This window comes from Dinoponera quadriceps, unplaced genomic scaffold, assembly GCF_001313825.1.
Source record: "Dinoponera quadriceps isolate SergipeBrazil2010 unplaced genomic scaffold, ASM131382v1 scaffold316, whole genome shotgun sequence".
In the NCBI taxonomy this organism is placed as follows: domain Eukaryota; kingdom Metazoa; phylum Arthropoda; class Insecta; order Hymenoptera; family Formicidae; genus Dinoponera; species Dinoponera quadriceps.
Genome location: NW_014554530.1, coordinates 1051407 through 1075504, shown reverse-complemented (window position 1 = coordinate 1075504; position 24098 = coordinate 1051407). Strand labels below are relative to the sequence as shown.

Below are 24098 nucleotides of genomic sequence, written 5' to 3'. Positions count from 1 at the left end.
CACCTCTGACAGAGGAACTCGGTTCTCGGTCTTTCCTCCAACATGCACCTCTCTCTCGCTACGCTCCGAACGCGTTGAAAATGTTCGTTTAACGCGCGCGCAGAACGAAATCCGGCGAGACGAGACACCACGAGTCCCCGAATAAATTCGCGACAGCAACGTCAAAGTGCGGCGCTGTTTTAATATCGTTGACTCCGGCCGGTGAACATCGAGCGGTCGGCCGAGCGATAAATTTGTCGCGAACCCTCTCCGCTCGCTCATGAGATAATTGTGTAATTAAAGTGCGGTTAATTAATCGAAATGGGCCTCCTCGACACGACGGAAGCGCAGCTCGCTCGGCAGATTCGCGAACAGCAGGCGGCGTATCGGCTGTGATCGATGTGCGAGTTGATTTTGGCCGCCGTGTCTGTTCGGTCCACGGTTGCACGTGCAGAACTCGATGCAACAGGTTAGTCAAGTGGTTGCAACGACCGCGATCGTGGGCGTGATCCTCTTTTTTAATTGCATGCCGCAGCATGAAAGGTTTCCCATTTCCAAACTGTAAACTCGAAGTCAACAAAACGAAACGCTCTTAAAGTTACATACATTCTTCAACGCGTCGTTATTTGCGTCAGCGTGACTACACCGCAATTCCATTCGCTAAAATGTAACTCGGGCGTGACGAGAGATTTAACGATGGTGATATTAACGACAATGTTGTCAACGGAACTTTGCATAAATATAAGATATATCTGAACTCCACCGGCAATCTTACAGTATAGATTCTATATGAAAAAGTAAATAAAGAGTTTCAGTAAATAGATGGACAAAAATGCTGTTAAATTAGAATTATAGCACGCGTAATTTCGAGTAAATCTTGATTCAGTAACGATATCACTGAAACTAATACTGTCATTATTGAAATAATACATAAGTAGTTTTAATAATATTTGCCATTGAAGAAGATTTATTCAAATTACACTATATTGGAAATATTTTATTGATTCAACAACACTTTTACAATCCCCCTGGCCATATTATTAGACGCACCTTAATTTTTTACAATTCATTGGGACCAGCATTATAATACGGTTCGTTTGTCGATCGAATTATTAAGGAACCATTATTCTATAAAAAGTTCTTTTTATGGCGTCGTTTCACTTGGCTGTTACTTGAACAAGTATGAACCCGCGCTAGTTGCATTGTTTATAATAACGAGACGTGTTTTGGATGTGTATCAATTGATATTTAATTGAATTTCTGTTTATTTGTGGAACTTCAAATTCCTTGCTTACTAACAAAAAAATGAATTTTGTGTGAAAAATGTTAATATTATTTACAAAAATTATGGGTGAAACAAATGATTTGACATCTCACAAGGTGAAAGCGTTGATTGTCAGTGAAATTTAATCAAGTAAACATAAAATTAGTAGCTTCTTTCTCCCTTCCATTGTAACAACGTTGTGTTAATAATTTCACGCTTACTTAAGTTACCGCTTATCGCGACATATTTTCTCTCATCGTCGTCATCTTCTGTCATCTCGGAAAGTAAGTTTTCGCTCGGACATATGTTCTGCCAAGACCCTTTTGCTTATGATATATGTTCTGCCAAGACCCTTTTACTTATTTTCCAACAGAAGCCGTCCTGTGAGTTCGTCGGTGGAGTTCAGATACACCCTCTGTATAAATAAGCCGACCGGAGCGCGCCGGTCGTTAAGAAGCCGCGCTTGCGACTTTCGCAATGATGAACGCGCGTTGTAAACATTACATACGGCAATCGGTTAAACAAAATCATCGATTGCATCCGATCCGAGGAGCGGGGCGACCGAAGCGAAGTAATAGCGTCTGGTTTCGTTTCTCGACAATTATCACAGTCTATATAATCGCTAAAGCGACGGTTAACGACGGTAAGCCGCGGCGAAAAGGAAGGGAAAAAGATACGTATGATCAATTCGCCGAGCTGTGATTACGCTACCTGTGTCGCGCGCGCGTTTGTCGCTCTCTCTCTCTCTCTCTCTCTCTCTCGTCGGCTCGGAAATTACTCGCTTGTTCGCGGGTTCGGCCTTTTACGAACGCGTATTAATAGTGCCGCCGCGATACTGGCAGTTCGATAATCGTAAAAATAAACGGGTACACTGCGACTTGCCTAAGAGGATTCCTTCCGATGTACCATCGTCTCTCCCTCGGCGGTGTTTTCACTAAAGCAATAAAGTAACGCGCCTAATAAACAGCTGATCGAAAAAACACACACACGCGCGCGCTTGGAAACGCGGCGAATCCTTTCCCGATCCGCCGGTCCCTTTCGCATGTACGCACACGCGCGATGAATGTCGGCGCGTAGTATTTCGTGTGCGTGCCCGAAAGCTCTCTCTCTCTCTCTCTCTCGTAAACGGCGCATGTCGTCGCGAGCCGCGAGAATTAATCTGTCCGATCTTCGTTTTATAATTACATTTTGTGATTTTTTAATAGAATACAAGTTGGGAGCGGAAGAAAAGCTATTAATTTTACGTTTACTCGATTAGAACAATTTTTGGGTGTCAACGCTTTTACTTCTGCAACTTTCTGAAGTGTCGAATCACTCGTTTTACCCATAATTTTTGTAAACAATATCAATATTCTTCACACGAAAATTTACTTTTCCGTCAGCAAGCGAGGAATTTAAAGTTTCAAGTCGCAAATAAAGAAAAATAAAGGTAAATTTCAATTGACGCACACGCTCACCATCTGTTCTCGTTATTATTAACAATGCAACTGGTTCGTACTTGTTCAAGGTCATTGCAAACAGCCGAAGTGAAATGAAAAGTACCTTTGATAAAATAATGGTTCCTTAACGTAATTCGATCGATACGATGAGCCGTATTATAAAGCCGGTGTTCGGAAGTCAATGAATTGCAAAAAAACATTAAGGTGCGTCTAATCGTAAAGACAAATATTGCACGATGCGAAGGGAGAAACTGTAAGGATCAACGTCCGTTCCTGTTCACAAAAGCGGAAGTTTCTCATTGATACTTACACTTATAAAAAAAAAAAAAATAGGACGATTAGGCTCGTGGAACGCTGAATGCTGATAGCGACTCGCCCAGATCATTTACGAATCTTGATTAAAGTTCCTCGCCAGGCAAATTATAAGGCGTGAACACATAGCGGGGAGGTTAACGAAACGCGTTGGTGTGGTCTTTCGCGAAATTGATTGCGACCGCCGCGGGACCGCCGTGAGATGCCGACGTGCGTGCACCGCGCGACGCTGATCGCGCGAAATTTGCCGTTTATGATGATAACCGCTCTCTCGATTTGTAATATATATATATGCCATGCGCGGAAAGTTAATAAAATTATTCCCCGAATAATTATGCGCGCGTGTCTATGATTTGCGGGCGCATTCGACATGCGCGATAATTGTAAGCCTAATGAGCAATTCGTATGCGTTTTGAGCGATCATATATCATGCCGGTTAATTTGCATTCATCACACGCGCGTTTCGTACGTGTAAATAACGTGCGCGTCACGACGCAGCGTTTCACTCTGTCGGATCTCGGCAATCTTTTTTCGACTTTATGAATATGTTTGTCACCGCGAAGTGTCGCGGGACGGCATTAAGTGATCGCCGATGCATTGAGATTATCGCGTTTCGCGTGTCTCTCTCTATCTCTCTCTCTCTCTCTCTCTCTCTCTCTCGGCTCTCTGGGAGTTCCATTTCTGCAAATTCCCCGGCGCGACTTATTCAAGCGGCGTGCTTTAAACGCGCGACTGCGCGGTGAATTTATCGTGCTCGATTATGCAAGCCCGCGCTCGCATAATTAGCGACGCGACTTTGCGCTCTCTTTGTCGGTGCAATTTATCTGGCGACATTCGCGCGTGATCGTGAGACTTACGCACGAGACAGGATTTCCACCCAGGTGAGCGATCGAAATCACTCGCGCCGTGATTTGTGGCGCGATCCGCGCAGCAACTGAAGCTTTCCGTAATCGACCGAGTGATTTTTACGCGAGAGAGCCCGTTTTGCTTTAAGACGGAAGCGGGTTTGCGCGAGGAAAGCTTAAGAGCTTATAGGCACTATGAAGGAAATAAGGAGCAAGGAATTAAATAGGGAATATTAAAAACCTCTCAGAATCTAATCATGATACGATAATTCGACCAATGGTATCAAGGATGTTAGAGCATAAATTTTAAATAAAAATACATAAATAATACATATATTTGCTTGTAGAGCCTGATTCTGAATCTGAAATTCGAAATTTCAAATTTTGATTTTAATTCCTGCCGATTTGGAATTTTGGAGCACAGACATGAACAACGAAATGCAAAGGACGGTGAAATCTATGCGTCGCGTAATTTGCCGATAATTCTAGCTCCGGGCTACTCCACCTTCGACAGGTCGACGTACGGGTAATATAGGTTCTTGTCTAACGCTCACTAGCAACTGGAGCATGAAAGCATTATACGTGCATGTGCGCTCACACGCGCGCCAGCCGATGACTTCTCTAATATCCAATTTCCTTCGCCTCGGATAGCCTCTCTAGCGTCACGCCATAACATTTCATCTGAATGTCAAACATCGTTTAAGTTCAAACGGGTAATAACGATAATTAAGTGGCGGGCTATTAATTAAATAAATGGCAAGCGAAACTTTAATATCAAATTAACATAATGTGTCACTTGTACCTTATTAATCTACGTCGCTTTTACCGGGGCACTCGTGACGCGATATTTGCATTTTCTCGTAGGTGAGTTATCTAAGTAGGTTCTAATCGTGTTCGAACGATCAATAATCGCGCGTACGTATGCTATTTGAAGAATAATTTCAAGAATCATTATAAAATACAGATTATTCTATTTTCAATCAAACTTTAATAACTACGTAGATATTTGACGGTGTTGTTACGGGAATATAGGACGAATTTCTATTTTCGCAAACATAAAAATCTTAACTCGCGCCAAAACTTGTGCGAAATCTGCATATGTGGAGGTATCGATATCTCATATCTTTTATTTCTGATTTATCCTACTTATCTTTTATTTATTACTTATCTCATTTTTCGATATCTTATTGTAAATCGTGACCGCCTCTCTTCTTTACAAATCGTGGCTTCATTGACATTCGCGTCACGAATGATGCACGCTGCGGTCGGGGAGAAAATACAAGGCGAGATTTAAAAATAGCGAAGCGGTTGGGATTTGCGGAGATAGCGGAGGAGGACGTTGACACTCGCGGCTAGACGCGTGTATTTTCTTCGTACATAGATTTATGCCGAAAGAAAGTTTATACAGCGTGTACGCATTTCGGTCTGATTCTAATGAAATCAGGACGGATTTCTCTTTCAGTTTGATTTTGACGTACAGGATGCTGTTCGAAGATAGTGTAGGAAAAGTACGTTTGACTGGAAGGGGCGTGCTGTAGGTAATAAACTCATCACGTTCGATAGACGTTTTGCGCGCGTCGGGCGGCAATATTTATGTAAAGTGTACAATTTGTCTGAGGGGTTCGATCAAACTCTCGCAGAAAATCACGGATCGTCGGGAAACGATGATGGGGACGATGATGTAATTGCATTCCTCGCGATTCCCGTCGTTCGTGTTTGCAATGCTTTATCTCTGGAATGCTACTATAGTAATGTTCTTATCGTTGATGTTCATGAAATATCGTGTGAATAACCTGGATACTGCCCGATAAAATCGTGAATTCCATGATGATTGCGCGTGAAAGTACGAAAGTACTGTAATGAAACTGTCGCGGCGGCTTATTCGTTACGAGAAAAAAAAAAAATATATATATATGTATATATATCCGTCTCTTCAAATATTAAGTTTTAAGAAATGGATAGATTTTTAACGAATAATTGCGATACTATCATTTAAATAAAAGTTTCATTTAATTACGAGAAACTAATTGTTATAATTGTACGCAAAAAACTTTTAATGAAAAAAAAAGAATAATCTTCATTAAAAAGTAAATAGTTAAAAAATTTGGATTTTTTAAATTATTAAAAATATCAAGTACAATATAACGATCTGAATATCCGCACCTGGTAATGGGAGGATTTGACGCTTCATGCTACATGGGAATATTTTTTTATACTTAAACAGGAGTTTGCAGAGGCCAATGAAGAAGCGGCTCATTCACGGTTCAACGTTGACTGCTGATCGAGGAGACATCTAATCGACGGGACAAGTCGACTGCAATTTGTCGCAACGCGCGGCGATTTGACGCGGTGAAAAATGACGTAGGCTCGGACGAAACGCGGGGAGACCGGCGCTCACCGGAAGCTGCAACGAGATGCGTCGACAGTGAGGCCGAGAGAGCGAAAATCCTCCGTCAAGATGCATCCTCTCGTCCTTCCCTTTTTGCTGCTATCTTTAACGGTAAGGCATAAGCAACGACTCGCATATTGACGCGTGATTTACCGCGCCATTAAGACGACTGGCCGACAGACCGACCGACCGACTGGCCGGCTGCAACCTCAATGTCAAACTCGCAGCCATTTATCAAACGTGGGCGAAATTGTTCGTAAATATGTTCCGGCACATGTCACGAGCATCGACCGCTCCGAACCGCTAAGGTCGAACTCGTAATTTTCCCCGAGGCGCGACCAAAAGGTACCAATTTTCGCACCGGTATGCCGACGATGAAATTCGCACGAAATTAGAAGCTCGCCCGAGTCGAAATTTTGATGTTACTCTGACGCTCTTAAGGATAATTTGCACCTTCCTAGACGGAAGATTATATATTAATAAAAACCTACTTTGACGATATTGATACTTTTTAACTTCTCTTGGGTACTTCTCTTTTTCAATTCTACAGATTAAATTGTAACTTCACCTTCGTTATCCTATTTTAACACTCAAATAACGAAAACGGAAATTTAAGATCATCATCAAAGTAGGGGTTATATTATATCATTAGAATTGAAATTGATCTATCTATCTTAGCTCTTACTATGTTGTAGAACTAAAGATTTAACACAGGGCCAAAATTTCGGCTCAGGTAGAGGCGAAACAATTGTTGCCAATTGCTGCGCGACTGATGATGTCTCAACTTTTTGCGCATATTGTTAACGAAAGTGCTTACTGTAACGGAGGTCACCAGTGAGCGCTTGTGATATCGTCGCATTTCTTTAATTCACACGCTAGACGTAACCGACTGTAAATAACAAGTTAAATATACGGCCAACAGGCAGCCGATGAAATGAACCAACGAATATATGCGTCATAAATCGTATTTCTTTACCGTATCCGCGGTTATTCTAACTTTAGTTAAGCTTGGAAATTATCAAGGGAAATCGGCGTCAAACAGAGAGTCAACTTGTTATTGCGTAACAGTTTTTGCCAGTGTCTTTTCAGCCTTCCGAAGAATTATATATTCTCTTTGCATAAGCCCGTATGTTAAACTTTCATCGGACACAGGAACGAATGTAGGCATTTTTTATCTGTGCAAATTTAATGAAAGTCGCTAAATTTCTTCGTTCACCTCGATATTAAAATAAAAACAGCCCTGTGTTACTTTTACACCCTATATGCAAATTTTTATTTTTAAAACCTGATCTAAGTGATCTGAATGTGCTCTTTGTTTCTTGCTTCTTGTTCTCTGTCTCTTCTCTATGGATAAATAGAAGTTCTTACAGAAGAAAGAGATAGAGAACAAGAAATAAGACGCAAAGAGCACATTGTAGGGCAAGCTTAAAAATCATGCACCAGATTTTATTCCGAACAGGATTTCGTTTTGGGGAAGGTGAATTTTGTACTTCCACTATCATCTGTCGATGATCAACTTCGATCAGTTTTGTTGGAAATATTACAATAGTAATTTAATCTCTCTGCAGAGAATTTACGTAGATGAATTTAAGGATTTATTCCGGACGTATTCGTCGAAACACCGATCAAATCGAACGATTCCGATGCTCTTTCGATCAGAGGAAAGGAAAGAGAAATAGAGAGAGATTCCCTCGTCGACTACTCTACGGTCTCTACGAGGTAATAAAAATGTGTTACACGACGACAGAATCTTCGTCCCACTACGATAAGAGTCTCCTTCGAGGGCGTCGCTTTATCTACATACGGCGGCGGAAATTCTCCGAAAATGCGCGTATATATTTTAGACGGAGGTTAATGCACCGACGCGTAGTTGATGTTGCTAGACCGTGGCGGTCAGAATATAAATTTCCGGGAAACTGTCAAGCGCGAATTTGCCCACACGACGCGAATAAAATAGAATATTAATTGGATAGAGATAAGGTAACACCGAAGGAGCGTCGGGATTAATTCGATTTTTAATCATAACAATGCCTCGTAAACACGATATTCACAGGAATTTCTTTCGCTCATTTTTTCCACCACAAATACTCTCCGATCGATTAATAAATCTTATACTCTGTATAAGATTGCGTTTTAATATCGCACATTAAGAAAATTCGTTCGTTATAGTCATCGTCTGTATATTGTCCTTTGCATAAGCGGACTTCCGGTCTTTCTAACATTAGATTCAGATCAAGGCGCGGTGGTACTAATAACGCGCATTAACATTAACCCGTTTGTGTCAATAACAAACATATCCGAGGAGCGAAGAGCGCAATTACGTGAGAAGAAAAAGGCGATCTAAATTATCGATTTGCTTCGCAAGAATGCGTGAGGATATCGTGGGATGTTAATTGGAACAAACGATCAGCCTTGTACAGTAATGTTATAATATCACCTCGATTGCTTCGGCCGGATCGACGCTGTTTTATTAGCATAAATTAAAAGGGGGGAGAGAAAGAGCGAACGAGCTACTGGCGCCTAATTACGGATAATTTAAGGACGCTCGAGGATCGTCCTTCCGCCGCATGAACGAGCGGCGCGCGGACGACGAAATGAATCATACTGCCGGGTAATCCAATACACGGGATTCGAGTTTTCGGTATTCGTAACGGTGGATTACGAGCACCAACCACGCCGAATGAGTTGAGTAGGAAGTCTCTCGCTCGACGCGGCATTCCTGCGGCTAAGTGTTGCCGGCGGTGCGTATTTTTAGAATGGCGGAATAATATAATCGGATCAGAATGTGCAACTTCCTGCCACGTGATTCGAAATCGGATCGCGAATTCTAACCGCCGAGTCCGTCTTCTTTTTTCTTTCTTCTCAAGCGGCGCCGTGAAAATTCCATGATTTCTCCGCAAATATTTCTCTCCAGAGCGCGACACACCAACGACACGTGCGGCGATATGGTACAAACGGGGGGAGGGGGGGGGGGGAAATTTTTTTCTCGCGTACAGAAGTATTTTTCTAAATCGCAAATTTCGTTCTCGCCTTGTCGAGAGTCTCGTATTGAGAAGTAAATGTTAACGGTCGACCTTATTTATTCTTATTTCATTTCGGCGCGTAACTCTGGCGCAAACTTTCGACGAGAGATTACGTTTTTACACGTTTTTACACCGTCACCCTGAATCCTTCGTGACATCGTGGGCGCGAAACGAAAGTCAAAGGTTGAATGCATATGTTACGCGTAGACACGAACATTGCAGCACGCCGAGTGAAGTTCACGGGTTGCTCAAGTTTTTTTTATTTCTTTCCTCAAGACAGCTGTTATAATTTTTACGTCCGGCCAGAAAGAGGGAGAGAGAGATTGCAGCTTTCACTTGCTTGAATGTATTTGACATCTTTATGTGGCGGCCATTCGTCTTCATTATTGTTGGAGCGTGGCGCCAGAAGTTTGCGCGTCCCCAACGTACGCCGCTCTCTCCTCCCTCAAAACCGCGACGACGTCTTTATTTTCCGTATATCCGTTTCGTTTAATGGCTCGTGAGATTTCTCGTCGGATCGAGAGCGGAACCGAATTTACCCGGCCACAGAGAAGACGCGCCACGACGTCGTCGTTCTAGCGCGTTCTCGCCGTGAACGCCGCTTCCTTTTTGTCGACAGATTTTGCACGTTAGACGCTCAAACACGTCTTCCATGGTTTGCAGCTTACGCTAATTTCACAGGAGGGACGAGCAAACGACGAGGTTTAATCGTCCGAAGTTTCTCATCGAGAAAGCGACTCGCGTGGTATCTGCAGAAGTATATCGCGAAAATAGAAGAGAATAAAATCATCTGTTTCGTCTTAAAAAGGGACACGCAGTAGTAACGCACGTTAGATGATAGTGCGGCCTGATTCAACATTTTATACGTTTTAATTTTCTACATCAAGTCTAGTTCTACGTAAAGGTCCATGTTCGGAATTCACTTTTGTTGGTAAATGTGTCTTAAATGCGGCCTTAAATTCTCAGTCAATCAGATGGCTTCTAAGCTTTTCGAGAGACTTCTAACTTTTCGAGAGACTTCTATCGATAAAAGTGAGTCTTCTATTGTGCTCTTTTGATGTTATAGATGACGTGATGTTATAATTACCGCCGTTTTCTCCACCTGGATGGTGGTCGCATATTTACCGCCAATACTGAGAATCTGTACATTCATGTTACATACATTATAAATGTTCAATATGGCGGTGAATATACGAACACAGCCTTAAAGACTGAACGTGGAACTCAACTCCCGTTTGCAGCATTAAAAGAGCGCCTATTGTGTTCTTTCGATGCTACAAATGAGAACTTACTTCCGTATTCTCCGCTTGAAGACTTAATATAGAATTCAAAATTTCGACTCGTGGGGAGGCGGCACATTACAAAAAGAGAGAGAGAGAGAGAGAAGAAAAAGACGGAAAAGTTTTAGCGTCTGACCCAATAGCGGATCTATAAAAAGAGCGGCACGATGTATAAAACGCAGCAGCAGGTTCGTCATTATGTGCCGCATTTAGGGCGATGGGGATTTAACGGCTTGAGTGGCCACGAAAATAACGCACCGAAAATAAGCGGGAGGAGAGGATCCGATGTTGCGTATCGCCGTGAGGCGATCGGCCCGACGCCGTCGATCTTGATTATCGTAAAAAGGGGATACGCGCGCGCGTTCCCCAGGTTCATTCAACTTCCCGACGTCGGCGACATTACGCATAATCCGGCCTGAGCCAGCGCTTAGGGACCTGACGAAGTGCATTCGATCCTCTACTCGCCCCGTGGACACACGCGCCCGGTCAATTGGAGGCAGACTCGTTAGCGTTGGGAACAAAAAAGTCGATCCTTCGTTCGCCGCTCGTTCACGAAGAGAGAAATTATTACACCTCGGAGTGTGTACGAGCAGATAGAGATCGCGCGACGCGACGTTGCGTTTCCCGCCGGCAGAATTTTTATTATTCCTGCACAACAGGACACACTTCATCCCGGGGCCAATTAAGCCGACGAAGAGGACGACGTTCGCGCGGCAATTGAACGTTTCTCGAAAGGACACGAAGATTCCCCTCGTTTCGTTGAAAATTTTACGTTAAAATATGTCGACATTGTTTTCATGCTTTTTTAATCATAAATAAAAATGAGATATCAAGATATTAATACAGAGAGAGAGGGAGAGAGAGAGAGAGAGAGAGAGAGTTGTAACATTTCGCGTTGCGAATTAATGAAACGTTAAATTAACGAGCTAAGCGAGTTACGCGAGACGGTTAATTAGGTAAGAGGAACGATACAACGCGGCATAATTTCCGCAGGAGGGGGACGAAAAAGATGGGTCCTCTCTTAATCATACGTTTCACCGGCGTTGCGCGGAATGTACATACGCGCGCGCGGGCGCGTTATTTTATCGCATTGTAAACACCTGGTGTGGCCGCAACGAGGAGCTGCACATACGCGGGCTCGACAGAATTATGGCTCATTCGTTATTATTTACGACGCACGATGCGAACCAATAAATTTTGATATTAGCTCACTAGGACGTTGAGGCTGTTTCACTTCGGAAACAACACTTTTAACGTGACCCCGGTTCCTCTGAAACGGAAACAATCGCCGCCGGTCGTAAATTTCGATATCCACGGTCAATTTCGAGATTTCAATGCCGATTTCTGACGGATCGTGCGCTTCAATTTGAAAGCACGATTTTGCATAATACGCACGGAAAAGGAGGAATTAGCTCCCGCTAAAAACTAGCTGTCCATGTGACTTAAATTTAATCACCGGATCTGGTTTTCGGCTGATATTATTTTTTTCATGTACAACTATAGTCATGAGAATTAGCTCCTACAGATAAAAACCAGGTCTGCTGATTAAAGAATGCAGCCAATTGTGTATGTGCTATGGTCTGTGGTATGAAATGGTTTTATTAAAGTATTATTAATATCATTTTATTTATAAAGGATTTCTTTTCAGCTCATCGAGATCTTTGATTTGATACCCATTTCAACCATCTATTTCACCGAATGAATTTGGGGCACATTTCGGCCGCACTCTTATAGTTGTATCACATGGACAGCTAATTTTCAGGGATAATCTTGTGAGAGCTAATTTCTTCCTTCCGTGTGATCTAACATTCGCATTTTAACTTATTACCACATTGAAAGTGCATCAGCACTTTCGCTCGGCCTTAATAAACGAAAGAAACAATTGAATTCCATTTCTATTCGTGATCGAATTGAAACGCACTCTCTACGCCACTGCGCGCACATTGTTCGCCGCCGATTTATAAATTCACTCATGCGATATTCATACAATTAACATCGCGCGATCTCGCGCGTATACAAACGGCACGCAAGTCGACATTCATCCCGAGTTAATCCAATTGAAGAGAGGAGTGTCGGTTTGGGCGCGGCTTGATGTGCAGTTCGCCGATTAGACCCGGTTGAAAACGAACGGCCAGCCTCGAACGAGGCTCTCCGTCGCTCTTTCGTCGGACGTCGCTTCGGGATGTCGCAAGGTTGCGATCATCGATTCTCCGGACTTCTTCTTCTACTTCAGAAATTTCTGCCGAAGAGCGAGCGCGGAATCTCCTGATAAGCGCCAGATAGCGGCGAGAGAGATCTCGGGATTAATAAAGAAGATTAATTATGACGCGTGGGAGTAGAAATGATTTATTGCCGCAGATACCGGCAATAGAGGAAGCTCGCGTGTAGATTAGACAGGGCTCACGTAGAGTTGCGACCGGTCGGGGCCACGTGGCACGCGAGACGTGATAATGCTTTGATCGCGATTTGGGTCGCGCATCTTGCATCTCCAGCCACCGTTTGATCGCTTAATTAACCTTGATGATCTGGCCGCGAAGCGAAAACATTCCATCGGCCTGATACGGTAGATCTTGCCTTCGAACTATTTTCGTGTCCGTGTTCATAGGATGCGCGGACGTTCCATAGACTCCCAATAAATCTTACAACTCGTGTAGTCACAAAAAAAGAGGACTGTTGTCTCAATTTCGTTTTAATATCTTTATTGTATTACATCTCTATTTATTCTCTACTTTTATATATTTTTATATATTATTTTATATATACATATTTCTATATTTGTTATCTTTTCATATGTATTTTTATAATATGTATCTTTTATTTCCCTTATTTATTATTCAGTTTTGTTAGACTTATACCCAAGATGTTTTTACGGTAGTTTTTTAATTAAAATTTGAAAAGTTCCTGTCCACTATTATGAATATATATATATATATATATATATATATATATATGTACGTTAGTCGTTGTTCCCGATCGATGTTTACTGTTAAAATATATTTATCTCTAAGAAAATGATTAAAAAAATGTTACACGTATACGTACGCACTAATTTCCAGACGCATGACTCCCGTTCATTTTATTTTTATGCATTGACGAAACAGTGGGTGCAGCCACCGCGCGAACGTAAAATGCCGGTTCGCGTGGTGGGACAGCAGAAGGGGTAATGCGAAATTACAGCTGTCACGGCGTAAATTTAGACGACGATTTTCCACCGTCCCGGCCGGCTTCCACCTCCGCTCTGTCACCTTGTCTAGCCTGAGTCACGACGGAGCCTGTTGATAATAAAAAGTCGCGATTAAATTACGACCGTTAAAAATCGCGAGATACGGCAGATAAGGATCTCGTCGTTGTTCGAAAGAACGAAGAATATTTCGCGATTTCTAGTGAATTCTCATTTCGACATTTTTGCGGCTTTCGCACCGCGTCACGTCCGGTACACGGAAATCGAGATTCTTATCGAGCATACGAGCGCATCGCCTGTGCGTCGGCTGCAAAGCGGGTGTGTCGTTTCCTATTAATTCATTTCATCGCAGATTTGCATCAGCGCGGCCGTGATTCGCGTTCTCGATTTCCCACTTTGACGAAAGTAGAAGCGCGGCCGAGAACCATCATTCGCGTCCGCCCGACGTGAACTCTCCTGATCCTGGGATATTCTGAAATTTAATTCACGTGCGGACACGTGCGCGACTTAGCATGCGAATAATTCCTCTGGTCTGGTCATCTTGTTGACGTATAGATGTGGGGCAACTGTTTCAGTGCGCTGCGAGATTTGGCAGCGGACATCTCATAGACGGGATTTTCACGGAGCCGACTTTGGAGCCGGGCTACAATCTGGTGACGGTGGTCCCGCGTGGCGCCTTGGCATTGAACGTGACCGAACTCCGTCACACGCAGAACTATCTCGGTAAGAAACAGGAATTTGTGGCAAAATGCGTCACGGATGACCGCGGCCTCCCGACTCTGCGTCTCTGTTTCCCGCGCTCAGCATTGCATCGCTCTCACACGCACGTTACAAACCTAACCCTCAGGCCTGGGTTTTCCTTTGCCGATTAACCATGAATTGAGAAACATAATTTTTACGTCAGGTTATATAAGACTGGGTCACAAGTTAGCGAGAAAGTGGAAAACCGGGCCTTAGACTGCCATGTCATCCATATATAAATGACGGTTTTAATAACTGAAATAGGAGTAATTTCATAAACTATTCGTGGAGATATTGAATGAAAACAATAAAATATCATTTGCACATGATCTGTATTAATATAAAAAACAAACATAACATTAGAGGCTATTCAACAATTACGCAACGCTAAATCTGGATATTTTTTCATCCCCTTTATCACCAGTTTCGTCACAAAATATTTGCCTTCTTCCAACATTATATGATACGTGGAATTATTCCCTCCCTCGCTAAAACAGAATTAAAAAAAATAGCTTATAACTATATTATGGGTAATAATTATTAGACTGCACGCTATTATCTTTTTCTAAAATACGAATAATTTCAGGCGTATAATATCAAGTTAATTAATTTATTTTATAATTTCGATTGGAGTAAAAGTTATGTTTAAAAAATTAATATTCAAAAATTAACTTTTTAATTATAAACACGATACCGTATCAGAACTTAAAAATTTTCACCAGATGTAACCAAATGTGTCACGAATGTAAATCAAGTGGATAACCACGCACGTACAAATTATGTCATTCAATGTAACGGTCTTTACTCCCCATCGTCCTGCTATCACAGACCGTCAGATAATAACTTCCCCTCCTTGTGGTGTGACGTAATTGTTGAATTACTTGTTTATTATAAAATAATGAAATTTGCGTGATGTATTTTACATCATGTACGGGAAGCAATTCATGCACAATTGTCGTTTGTCATTATATCAGTTTCTCAAGAGTATATTTACATCAGATAATATATGGAGGGGTACATCATCCTTTCATTGGACACCTGGTTTGTTTTGTATTCTGACTGTATATATGGCGCGTTGCGATCTTAGGCCTCGTGGGCTCGAAGCTAGCTGGTGAGTCTAAGTGTTAAATAAGATTTCTCCTTCACGGCACATCATGACTGGCGTTCGCGTCATCGATATCTCAACACCTCCAACAATTTTTTTTTTTAACCGCGACGTTGCAAAACACACAAACATGACGTTCGTGTAAAAGAGCGAAACAAGAAGGAAGAGTATGTTGACGGTAATTGCTTTATTACAGGATATAAATTGATGCCGGCGCATGCTGCAACTTTGTGTGTTTTGCAATGTAAATTGAACGTTGCATCGTGACTTTCCCCCCCCCCCCCCTCCCCCGCTGGTGTACAGATATTATCAATGCAAACATTAATCGAGCGATTGGCGCCAGGCAGAATAATTTAGCCGCGACATATGATCGGGGATTTCGTGGAAAACGCGGGCAACCGGTTGCCGAGGAATGCATTTCCACCTACCGCGATTTCTCACCGTTTTACGCACTGTTTGCGGTTGCGCGGCGTGGTCGTTAAATAGTGACCGCGCCCGGCGATTAAGATCATCGCCGGCCCGCCGATGATTACATGCAAAAATTAATTTGCGACAGGCATTTCTCTTACGAAAGCGAAAATCACCGGACGCTCACTCGAGGTTGATTGAAAATCTCGCTATACCGCTCGGCTCCGGGCGAATTATCGAGTCGCTGCTTAGGTTTATCATCGCAAAAACCGACAATGCGCAAAAAGTCCGCGGGGGATTATCGAGAATGAGTGCGAACTTTCCGACTATGTCGGAGAGGTTAATCGTTCTGTTAATTGCCGGCGCACCTAACCGCACCTCGAGCGCCTAAGTGGTATTCGAGAAAAAATCCCGCAGGAGGATAATAACTGCCTATTGTGAAACGAATAGACGTCGTTACGATTCGCGAATTCACGAAAACCAATTGATTCGTTACTTCACATCTCACACACACTCTTTCTTCGGGCGTGCCCGAAGCGATGAGATATCAACCAGCAAGTCTCTTGTTTCTTCATAAATTCGACAGTTATGTAAAATTGTGAATTTGATTAGAAATCGGGCCACGATTTCGTTACCACATTGTCGCTTTCAACATCGGCTGCATCTCATTCATTCGCCCGATCAGAACGACATAATGACTGCCTTTCACAGGATGCAAACAACAGATCATAATCAACGCGTCTCCCATGCAACGATCGCGCCGCCGATAAGCGGATGTATCGCCAACGGCGCGATTAGACGCGATCGTTAACAATACTGTCGGAACCTTCATTACCGCCGACACGATCGCGCCTTCCATTATCCACACCTAATCAGCTTAGAGATACATGATGCGTAAGGAATGAACGGGAAATTATTCCGTGCGAAATTACATATGTTATCCTTGCAAATACGGAAGAAAATGAAATGCAGACGTGGGAAAATTATTAAACTTGAAATAAAATTAATAAAAAATTACATTTTCTATTTAAAGTAGAATCAGATAAAATTTACTTAATCTAAGTAAACATTTTCTGAGGGATATTGGAGTAATTATTTACTTGAATTTTTTTCCTGTATACGCATAATTAATTTTCGATCAATTAAAATTCTCTAGAAATGTTGGCATGTGTGAAAATAAACGTCCTCTTATCTCTCTCCCGCGAGATATAAAGTGAAATATCTGAAATAACACGAAGAAATGCGACATTTTTATATTTCCAACGTCGGGAATTGAGTTTGACGGAATGTCTCTTGGCCATCACTGAGATGAAGTTATCACGATGATTGTGAAGTGTGTCCGGTAAGGCGACGTAATCTAATCAGCCGCGGCGTCGTAAGTGGGACGGGGCCCGCTGTCCCGCTAAATTAGATGCACCGGCCACGTGGATTACATAAATCGCGCGCGACCGTAAACTCGCTCATAAACGGCCGCCATTGTGCGAGTAAGCCTCGCTTAAACGACGGTGATTGCCAGCTTTGGCGTGATCCGTGTCAATCGACATGTCGAAGACCATCGCTGCTCTATGAATAGCAGCATTAGTAGTTCATTTGCGAGTAAACGCGGTCATCGCGATGTTTTCGTATTCAACTCTGTTCAGACACGTTCTTCGCGACGTTCTTAAGATTCACAAAGTAGCTGCGTCTACATTTTGTTAGCGGGGGTTACCGCGCTAAAAATACATCCTAACGTAATGCGCGAACGTTGCTTACTTTGCCGGTTTCCCTGGAAGAAAATCGCTAATACATTTCATGACCCGTTAAGTAAATTAAAGACGCATCTCCGGAATTAACACGGTTTTAATCCTGATGTAGAAACGCGATGCGTTGAAATGAACGAATTTGTAGCTATCAGACTGCAAGATGGCAGTTACTTGTTGAACGGGAATTACAATATCAACTGGTCCGGCGAATACAAGGCAGCTGGAACAACGTTCGCCTATCTTCGTCAAAGTCCTCATAATTTAGAGAGCTTTTCCGCCGTGGGTCCGTTGCAAGAACCGATAGACGTTATGGTGAGTAATGCAATAGAATATTCATAAATCACGCGAAGTGACTTTTATGCCATCGTTCGGCGTTTACACGAAGGCACTTTAACTATTTACGCGTATGTGTGCGCTGTATACATTACATATGTATGCGTGACAAATATATAATTTAATTAACAGCGAATACACATATTTAAACGTCCCACGTGTACGGAGAGAACAAGATTTGCCAGAACAGCAAATTGTTTGTTAATATAGTGAGAGCAAAAAAATTTGTTACATGGAAAATATAATTCCGCTGTCGTAGCAAAAAGGTCGGTTGCGACAGCAAGAAAATTTAACTGGCGCAACCAAATTACTTTGCTGTCCATATATCCAAGAGATATAGCAGTTAATATTCTTAACAAATTTTCCTGTCGTCCTAATTTGTTGCGCTGTCACTATATTAATAAACCATTTACCTAGCAAATTTGTTCTAGCAAATTTGTTTTCTCCGTGTATACGATTTTAATCGTGTTATATAGTCACGTGATATTTCACGTCTCCGCCGATCACATGGTGGATATTGTTGTAACATGATCGTAACAATGGCGACTTGCGAATAGTGATATGGAATATTGTTGTGCGCGGACAATCGTGGGCGTTAATGGGTTCAACCGAGTTCCACTTAACCCTTTCACCGCTGATTTTCCATGACACATCGAGATACATTGCGTAGGCAGTACATCTAGAGTGAAGTTGAACTGCATATATTCCTACTTCCGGATGACTAACGCTTAAAATTCTCTTTCTATTATTATCTCATTATATCTTATAGGTATTGTACCAGGAGCCGAACCCCGGGATTGTTTACCGATACGTGATCCCCGGAAACGCAAATTTACAGCGAAACAGTCATCTCGCGCATAACGCAGGTATTATTCGCAGGATGACGATATGAATGACTTCGCGATTTCAAGTGATTCTCGAAAATTTCCAACAACGAACGTTTCTTCTTTCTTTATTATTTCATTTCGGTGTCTATCATTAAGCTCATTTTAAATAAAGCGAGTAAAATTTTTATGTACATGCATAAAATTGAATTACTTCTTTTCTCTTTAAATATAACAGCTAATAACTAAAATATGGCATTATTTAATATTTCTACAATGTGTAACTGCAGATTTATGAAGAGTTGTTTATTTGCAGTCCCCAATAAAGACGTTGAATCAGGCTTGCAAAATAGAAGGTAAAGATAATTCTCAATCAATAAAGATATGTTAGTTATTTGAGATAATTGGAACACTTCATAAAAGCATAGTATCTTTTATCGTAACTATAAGCATGTATTAATTCGATATCCAACTGAAAGTACACTGTACTTTGTTCGAGCGATTACAAGCGGGTATTCGATTTTAGGATTGAAAATGGACCCGCGATAAATGCAACGACGGCGCCGTACCTGCCACGGCGTTATAGGAAAAGAAAATTCACCTGGAGGGCGATCGGCTATAGCGAATGCAACAAGTCGTGCGGCGGAGGTAAACGAGAACTTAGCCGATGCTTAGTTTACGGAATTTTGTAGCTATTTAAATGCGAGTCAGCGAGCCTCAAAAGGGCTTCTGTGTATTACGTAAGGTGTTCAGGTGCTCAGACACGCGTGTATCAAAGAGCACACGCAGCAGCAGGTACCGGAGAAGAGGTGCCACGCGCTGGAGAAGCCGCGGGAGATTCGCCTTAGATGCAATATAAGGCCGTGTCCGCCCAGGTAATTCGATTGTAATAAGTATGTAGCATAAGTAGTCTTATCGGATAAATAATTTTTTCGGATTCTTTCGAGTTCGTAATATACAATCCCAGTAAGCGAGAAACGTTAAATCAATCCTTTGAAACATTGATTTTATATGGATTTTATAAACATTTTGATATATTTTACAAATGTTTTTAAACTGTTACTTGGTAATATTATGTTCTTAAATATTAAAATCGCAGTGTAGAAACATTATTTCTAACCTTTTCGGTCAAATATCGTTAACAGTGACGTTGTGTAAAACATTAAGAATTACATATTTTAAAACGTTACATGCTGTAATAACGTTGCGTTAATGATTTCTTGCTTACTGGGAATACATGGGAACGAATGCCTTCGACATATGACAGCAATATTTTTAAAGCGCGCTCTTAATCTTGAAACGTATACAAGTTTTTTACAATATTCTATTTCTATAAGTATCATTTCTATAATTCATTCCTTATTAACTCTCACGGACTTCTTATTATAAACATTGAGAATATTCTAACATATTCTAATTTTAACACAAATAATTGATTGAAGTTTCAACAAATGAAATTGCTCAAAATAAAAATAAAGATCACATTTGTGTGATCACCGCATTCGAGATGTATAGTTAAAGTTCAGCTTATCTGAATATATAGCTGTATCATTATGTTGCTAAATTCTAAGCATGATGAAGCGTCTCGAAACTATCGTTTCGCTACAACAGCAAAATTATCTTTCTCCGTGGATAATAAGAAACTACCGGTGGTAGTAGAAACGGTGCTTACTGGTCAGACCGTTCGCCGTGCGGAAACAAAGCGTGATTCTCACAGACCTGACACCGGTGTGTCATCGTAGAACGATGATTAACCACCCGAAACTGCGACACCCTTTGCCCTCCCCCTCCCCCGTAAAAATGACCGTGTGCGGACTCAAAGGTGGCGCGAAGGGCCGTGGAGCGAGTGCTCCGCTTCCTGCGGCACAGGAGTCCGCACGCGGGAATTCGAGTGCGTACAAGAGGTGAAACCGTCGCTGACGACGCGGCTCGCCGACGACGCCTGCACGGAACCGAAGGATCTGCCGACGAGCGAAGTGTGCGAGATGCCGGCGTGCCGCGAGGAGACGTCATCGCCGCCGGCACCGCGATGGACAGTGGGCGTCTGGTCGCAGGTGATTTTACGCAGCCGTATATCTCGGCGGAACGAATCGTATCGTTTACGCCGTTACGTAAGCGGCAAAGTAGCCGACGTCTGTTGCATGAGTCTCGGTGTCTGATAAATCGCGATGCAGAACGATAATTTAGCCCTCGAGGCGATATTTTTCGGAAAGCCGAGGAGGTTTTGCTCGATCTCCTATGGGGATTTGCTATGAACATAACCATCTCAATTATGCATGCGTGAAAAACGAGAGACGTTATCTGCGATATTTCGTTGCCGATCCCGTTTCCTAAAAGTGCTCCACGTCCTGCGGCGTGGGAAAGAGGTCGAGGGTCGTAACTTGCGTCACTCTAGGCGCGCCCTGCGAGCTCTCGAAGAAGCCTGAAGCATACGAAACCTGCGACTTAGGACCGTGCCTGGCGAAATCGACGCCGCTGAACATTGTCTCCGCGAAGCTGCAGAGCCCGCAGTGGTTGTTCACCGAATGGTCTGACAAGGTAGGCGCGATGCTACTCCTTGTTTTGTACCCTTTCACGGGTACTATCATCTATCTTGACTGAAGCGCATATATATTAGGTTGGGGAAAAAGAAATCCATTATTTTTTCGGTAGGTGGCTGTAGTGATCGATATCTCGTAAAGTATCGATCAAACAATTTCAGATTTATGCTCGTTGGAAAGGTGACATTTCGCACTAAAAAAATTCTTTTGTTGTTTTTTGTTTGGTCCATTCAGTTGTGAGTTACAGGGTGTTAAAAATGGAAGTCAACAAAGAGAAAATTCGGTACATTTTATAGTTTTTCTTTGATAAAGGCGAAAATGCAAGCCAGGCGGCTGTAATTGTGATTGGTGTTTATGGTGCCGATACTGTAACAGCCAATTACGTGCAATTTTGATTTCGTCGATTCCGTTCAGGTATTTTTGATGTTAAAGATGCACAGGTAGGCCCGTCGTCGAAAATGTCGATAAAATCACAGAAATAATCGACCGGCATGTTAGCAGTCGTAGCATCGCCCAGGAGAGCTAAAGATCGATCATAAAACAGTTTTAAACCATTTGCACAAAGCTAGATTCAAAAAGAAGCTCGATGCTTGGGTGCCACACCAATTAACACAAAGAAACATGATGGATCGAATTTCCATCTGCGAAGCCTTGGCCAAACGGAATGAAATCGACCCATTTCTTAAACGGAAAAGTTTTTTAATTTTCGCTCGAAGATCGCTCGAAACTTCAACCGCATGAATTAATCGTTTCAGTGTTCAGCGGAATGTGGGGTTGGAGTTCAGACCAGAAGAGTTCTATGCGAGACAAACTCCGATCAGGAGCATTGCGATGAATCGAGTCGACCTGAGACTTCCAGAGACTGTTCGAGTAACAGGACGTGCAGCGGTCAATGGTTCACGGGACCTTGGGCGGAGGTCCGTTTTAAATTTAATCGTCTAATACGAACTCTTGAAAAGAAGAGTCATATTATATATAAAATTTACAATTTCTATTTGAAATCTCCATGTTACAAATTAAGGCTTTAACGATCTTTGATAAAACACGGTGAAAACTTTTATGTTAAATTTAACACATTTCACGTGTCTCTAATGGTCCACACAAATTTTTGTCTTAATTTAACACAAAATGAATATGTTGAAAAGTAACGCAAATATTATGTCAAACATTAACATGAAATTAATATTCGTAATATGTTAATTGACTGAAATATTAAATGTGATATTTTAACATTTACATTGATTTACATTGAATATCGATTCAACACAAAATCTTGAGATAACATGCCGAGATAATACGAGAAATAACATAAACATAATATGTTAAATTAACACGCAGATATGTTAAGAATTTAACAGAATAATCTTAACAAGGACCGATTTCAACGCTAAATATAAAATCTTTTTTTACTAGGAAAAATGTGTGTGCGAGAAATTTTACATTTCTCTTATATTCTTTAGTGTTCCTCGAGCTGTGATTTGGGCGAGCAAGTCAGAGATGTGGTATGCGTGACGACTCTTCGAGGCTCTCTCCGTGTCGTCCTAGATATGAACTGTCCTGCGAACAAACCGGAAATCAGGAAACCGTGCAGAGAGCGTCCTTGCGTGTCCACTTGGTTCGTGTCGGATTGGACGTCGGTAAGTATCGTTTATCTACTATCGTCCCACCGCTTCGAGAGAAAATTTACAGGCCAGCGTGGAGAACATTTAACGAAGCAGACCCGCTTGTGGCGATCTGTCCGCAGTGTTCGCGATCCTGCGGCAAAGGTGTCCAAAAACGCGAGGTCCGATGTTTGAATCCGGACGGTCAATTGCCGGAATCTCATCAGGTTCACTGCCGGGAGGAGGATCATCCGCCATCTAGGAGAATATGCAACGATTATCCCTGCAAAGACGACTTACGCGCGCCCGAAAGCTCTCACAGGGTCTTGCAAATCCAGGACGAGCCTGAAATAACGAATGGTAAGAAGCGGGATTCGATGAAATCACGGGGGTAGGACACGAATATGGTTTAACAAACAGATATTATATTGCTTGTATCACGTGAACATTCTGCACAGTGTGTGACATTCTTCGCGAGGTGATTCTCGATACAACAAGATAAAAAGTGGCCCGTTCTCTCGCCGTGTCATTACTACACAATACGTTTCAGGTGTCGAGGACAAACCGCTCTGCAAGGACAAGATACCCAACTGCCACTTAGTCACGCAGGCTCGGCTCTGCTCTTATCAATTTTACCAGGAGTCTTGCTGTCTGTCCTGCTCCCGCAAGCACGACCTGGAGTAGAAAAGCAGCGACGATCGTGCGCACTATGACCTTGATGCAAGAACCCGCCTTAGCACTTCCGATTAATAATATCGCCGATTAAACCTCCGATTTTCGCCGTTTACCGTTAATTTCTCATAATTTAATACACAGCGGATCTTTCTTTCCTCTTCGTACGCATTCTGCGTGTGTAGAAACGTAGATATACGCATGCTGCAATGTAATTCCATACGAGGCTTCCGGACCTCGTGCGATATTTTCGATAGAGAAAATTTAACGGAGAGACTGATCGCGCGCGCGCGCGATCCGGCGTCCGAGCTCCTCTCACATAACCGTATATTGAGCATTAATAAACGTTACGCTTTTTCATCTCCCCGTTTCTGTTTGCCTCCGTGTCTCCTTCGTCACACCTTGCGCCGATTTCGAGAG

At 42.4% G+C, this 24098-nt stretch overlaps 1 protein-coding gene across 1 annotated transcript; it reads left to right on the top strand.

Moving 5' to 3' along the window:
- Positions 1–24008, top strand: LOC106751903 (thrombospondin type-1 domain-containing protein 4-like). Its single transcript, XM_014633158.1, has 14 exons — positions 1–448; positions 6064–6339; positions 14288–14435; positions 17854–18020; positions 18811–18907; positions 19182–19221; positions 19392–19513; positions 19611–19740; positions 20688–20919; positions 21203–21403; positions 22161–22322; positions 22866–23042; positions 23150–23366; positions 23557–24008. Exons 2-14 carry the CDS (start codon positions 6298–6300, stop codon positions 23688–23690), a joined length of 1869 nt encoding a protein of 622 aa, XP_014488644.1. The 5' UTR covers positions 1–448; positions 6064–6297; the 3' UTR covers positions 23691–24008.
- The last annotated feature ends 90 nt before the right edge of the window (positions 24009–24098 follow it).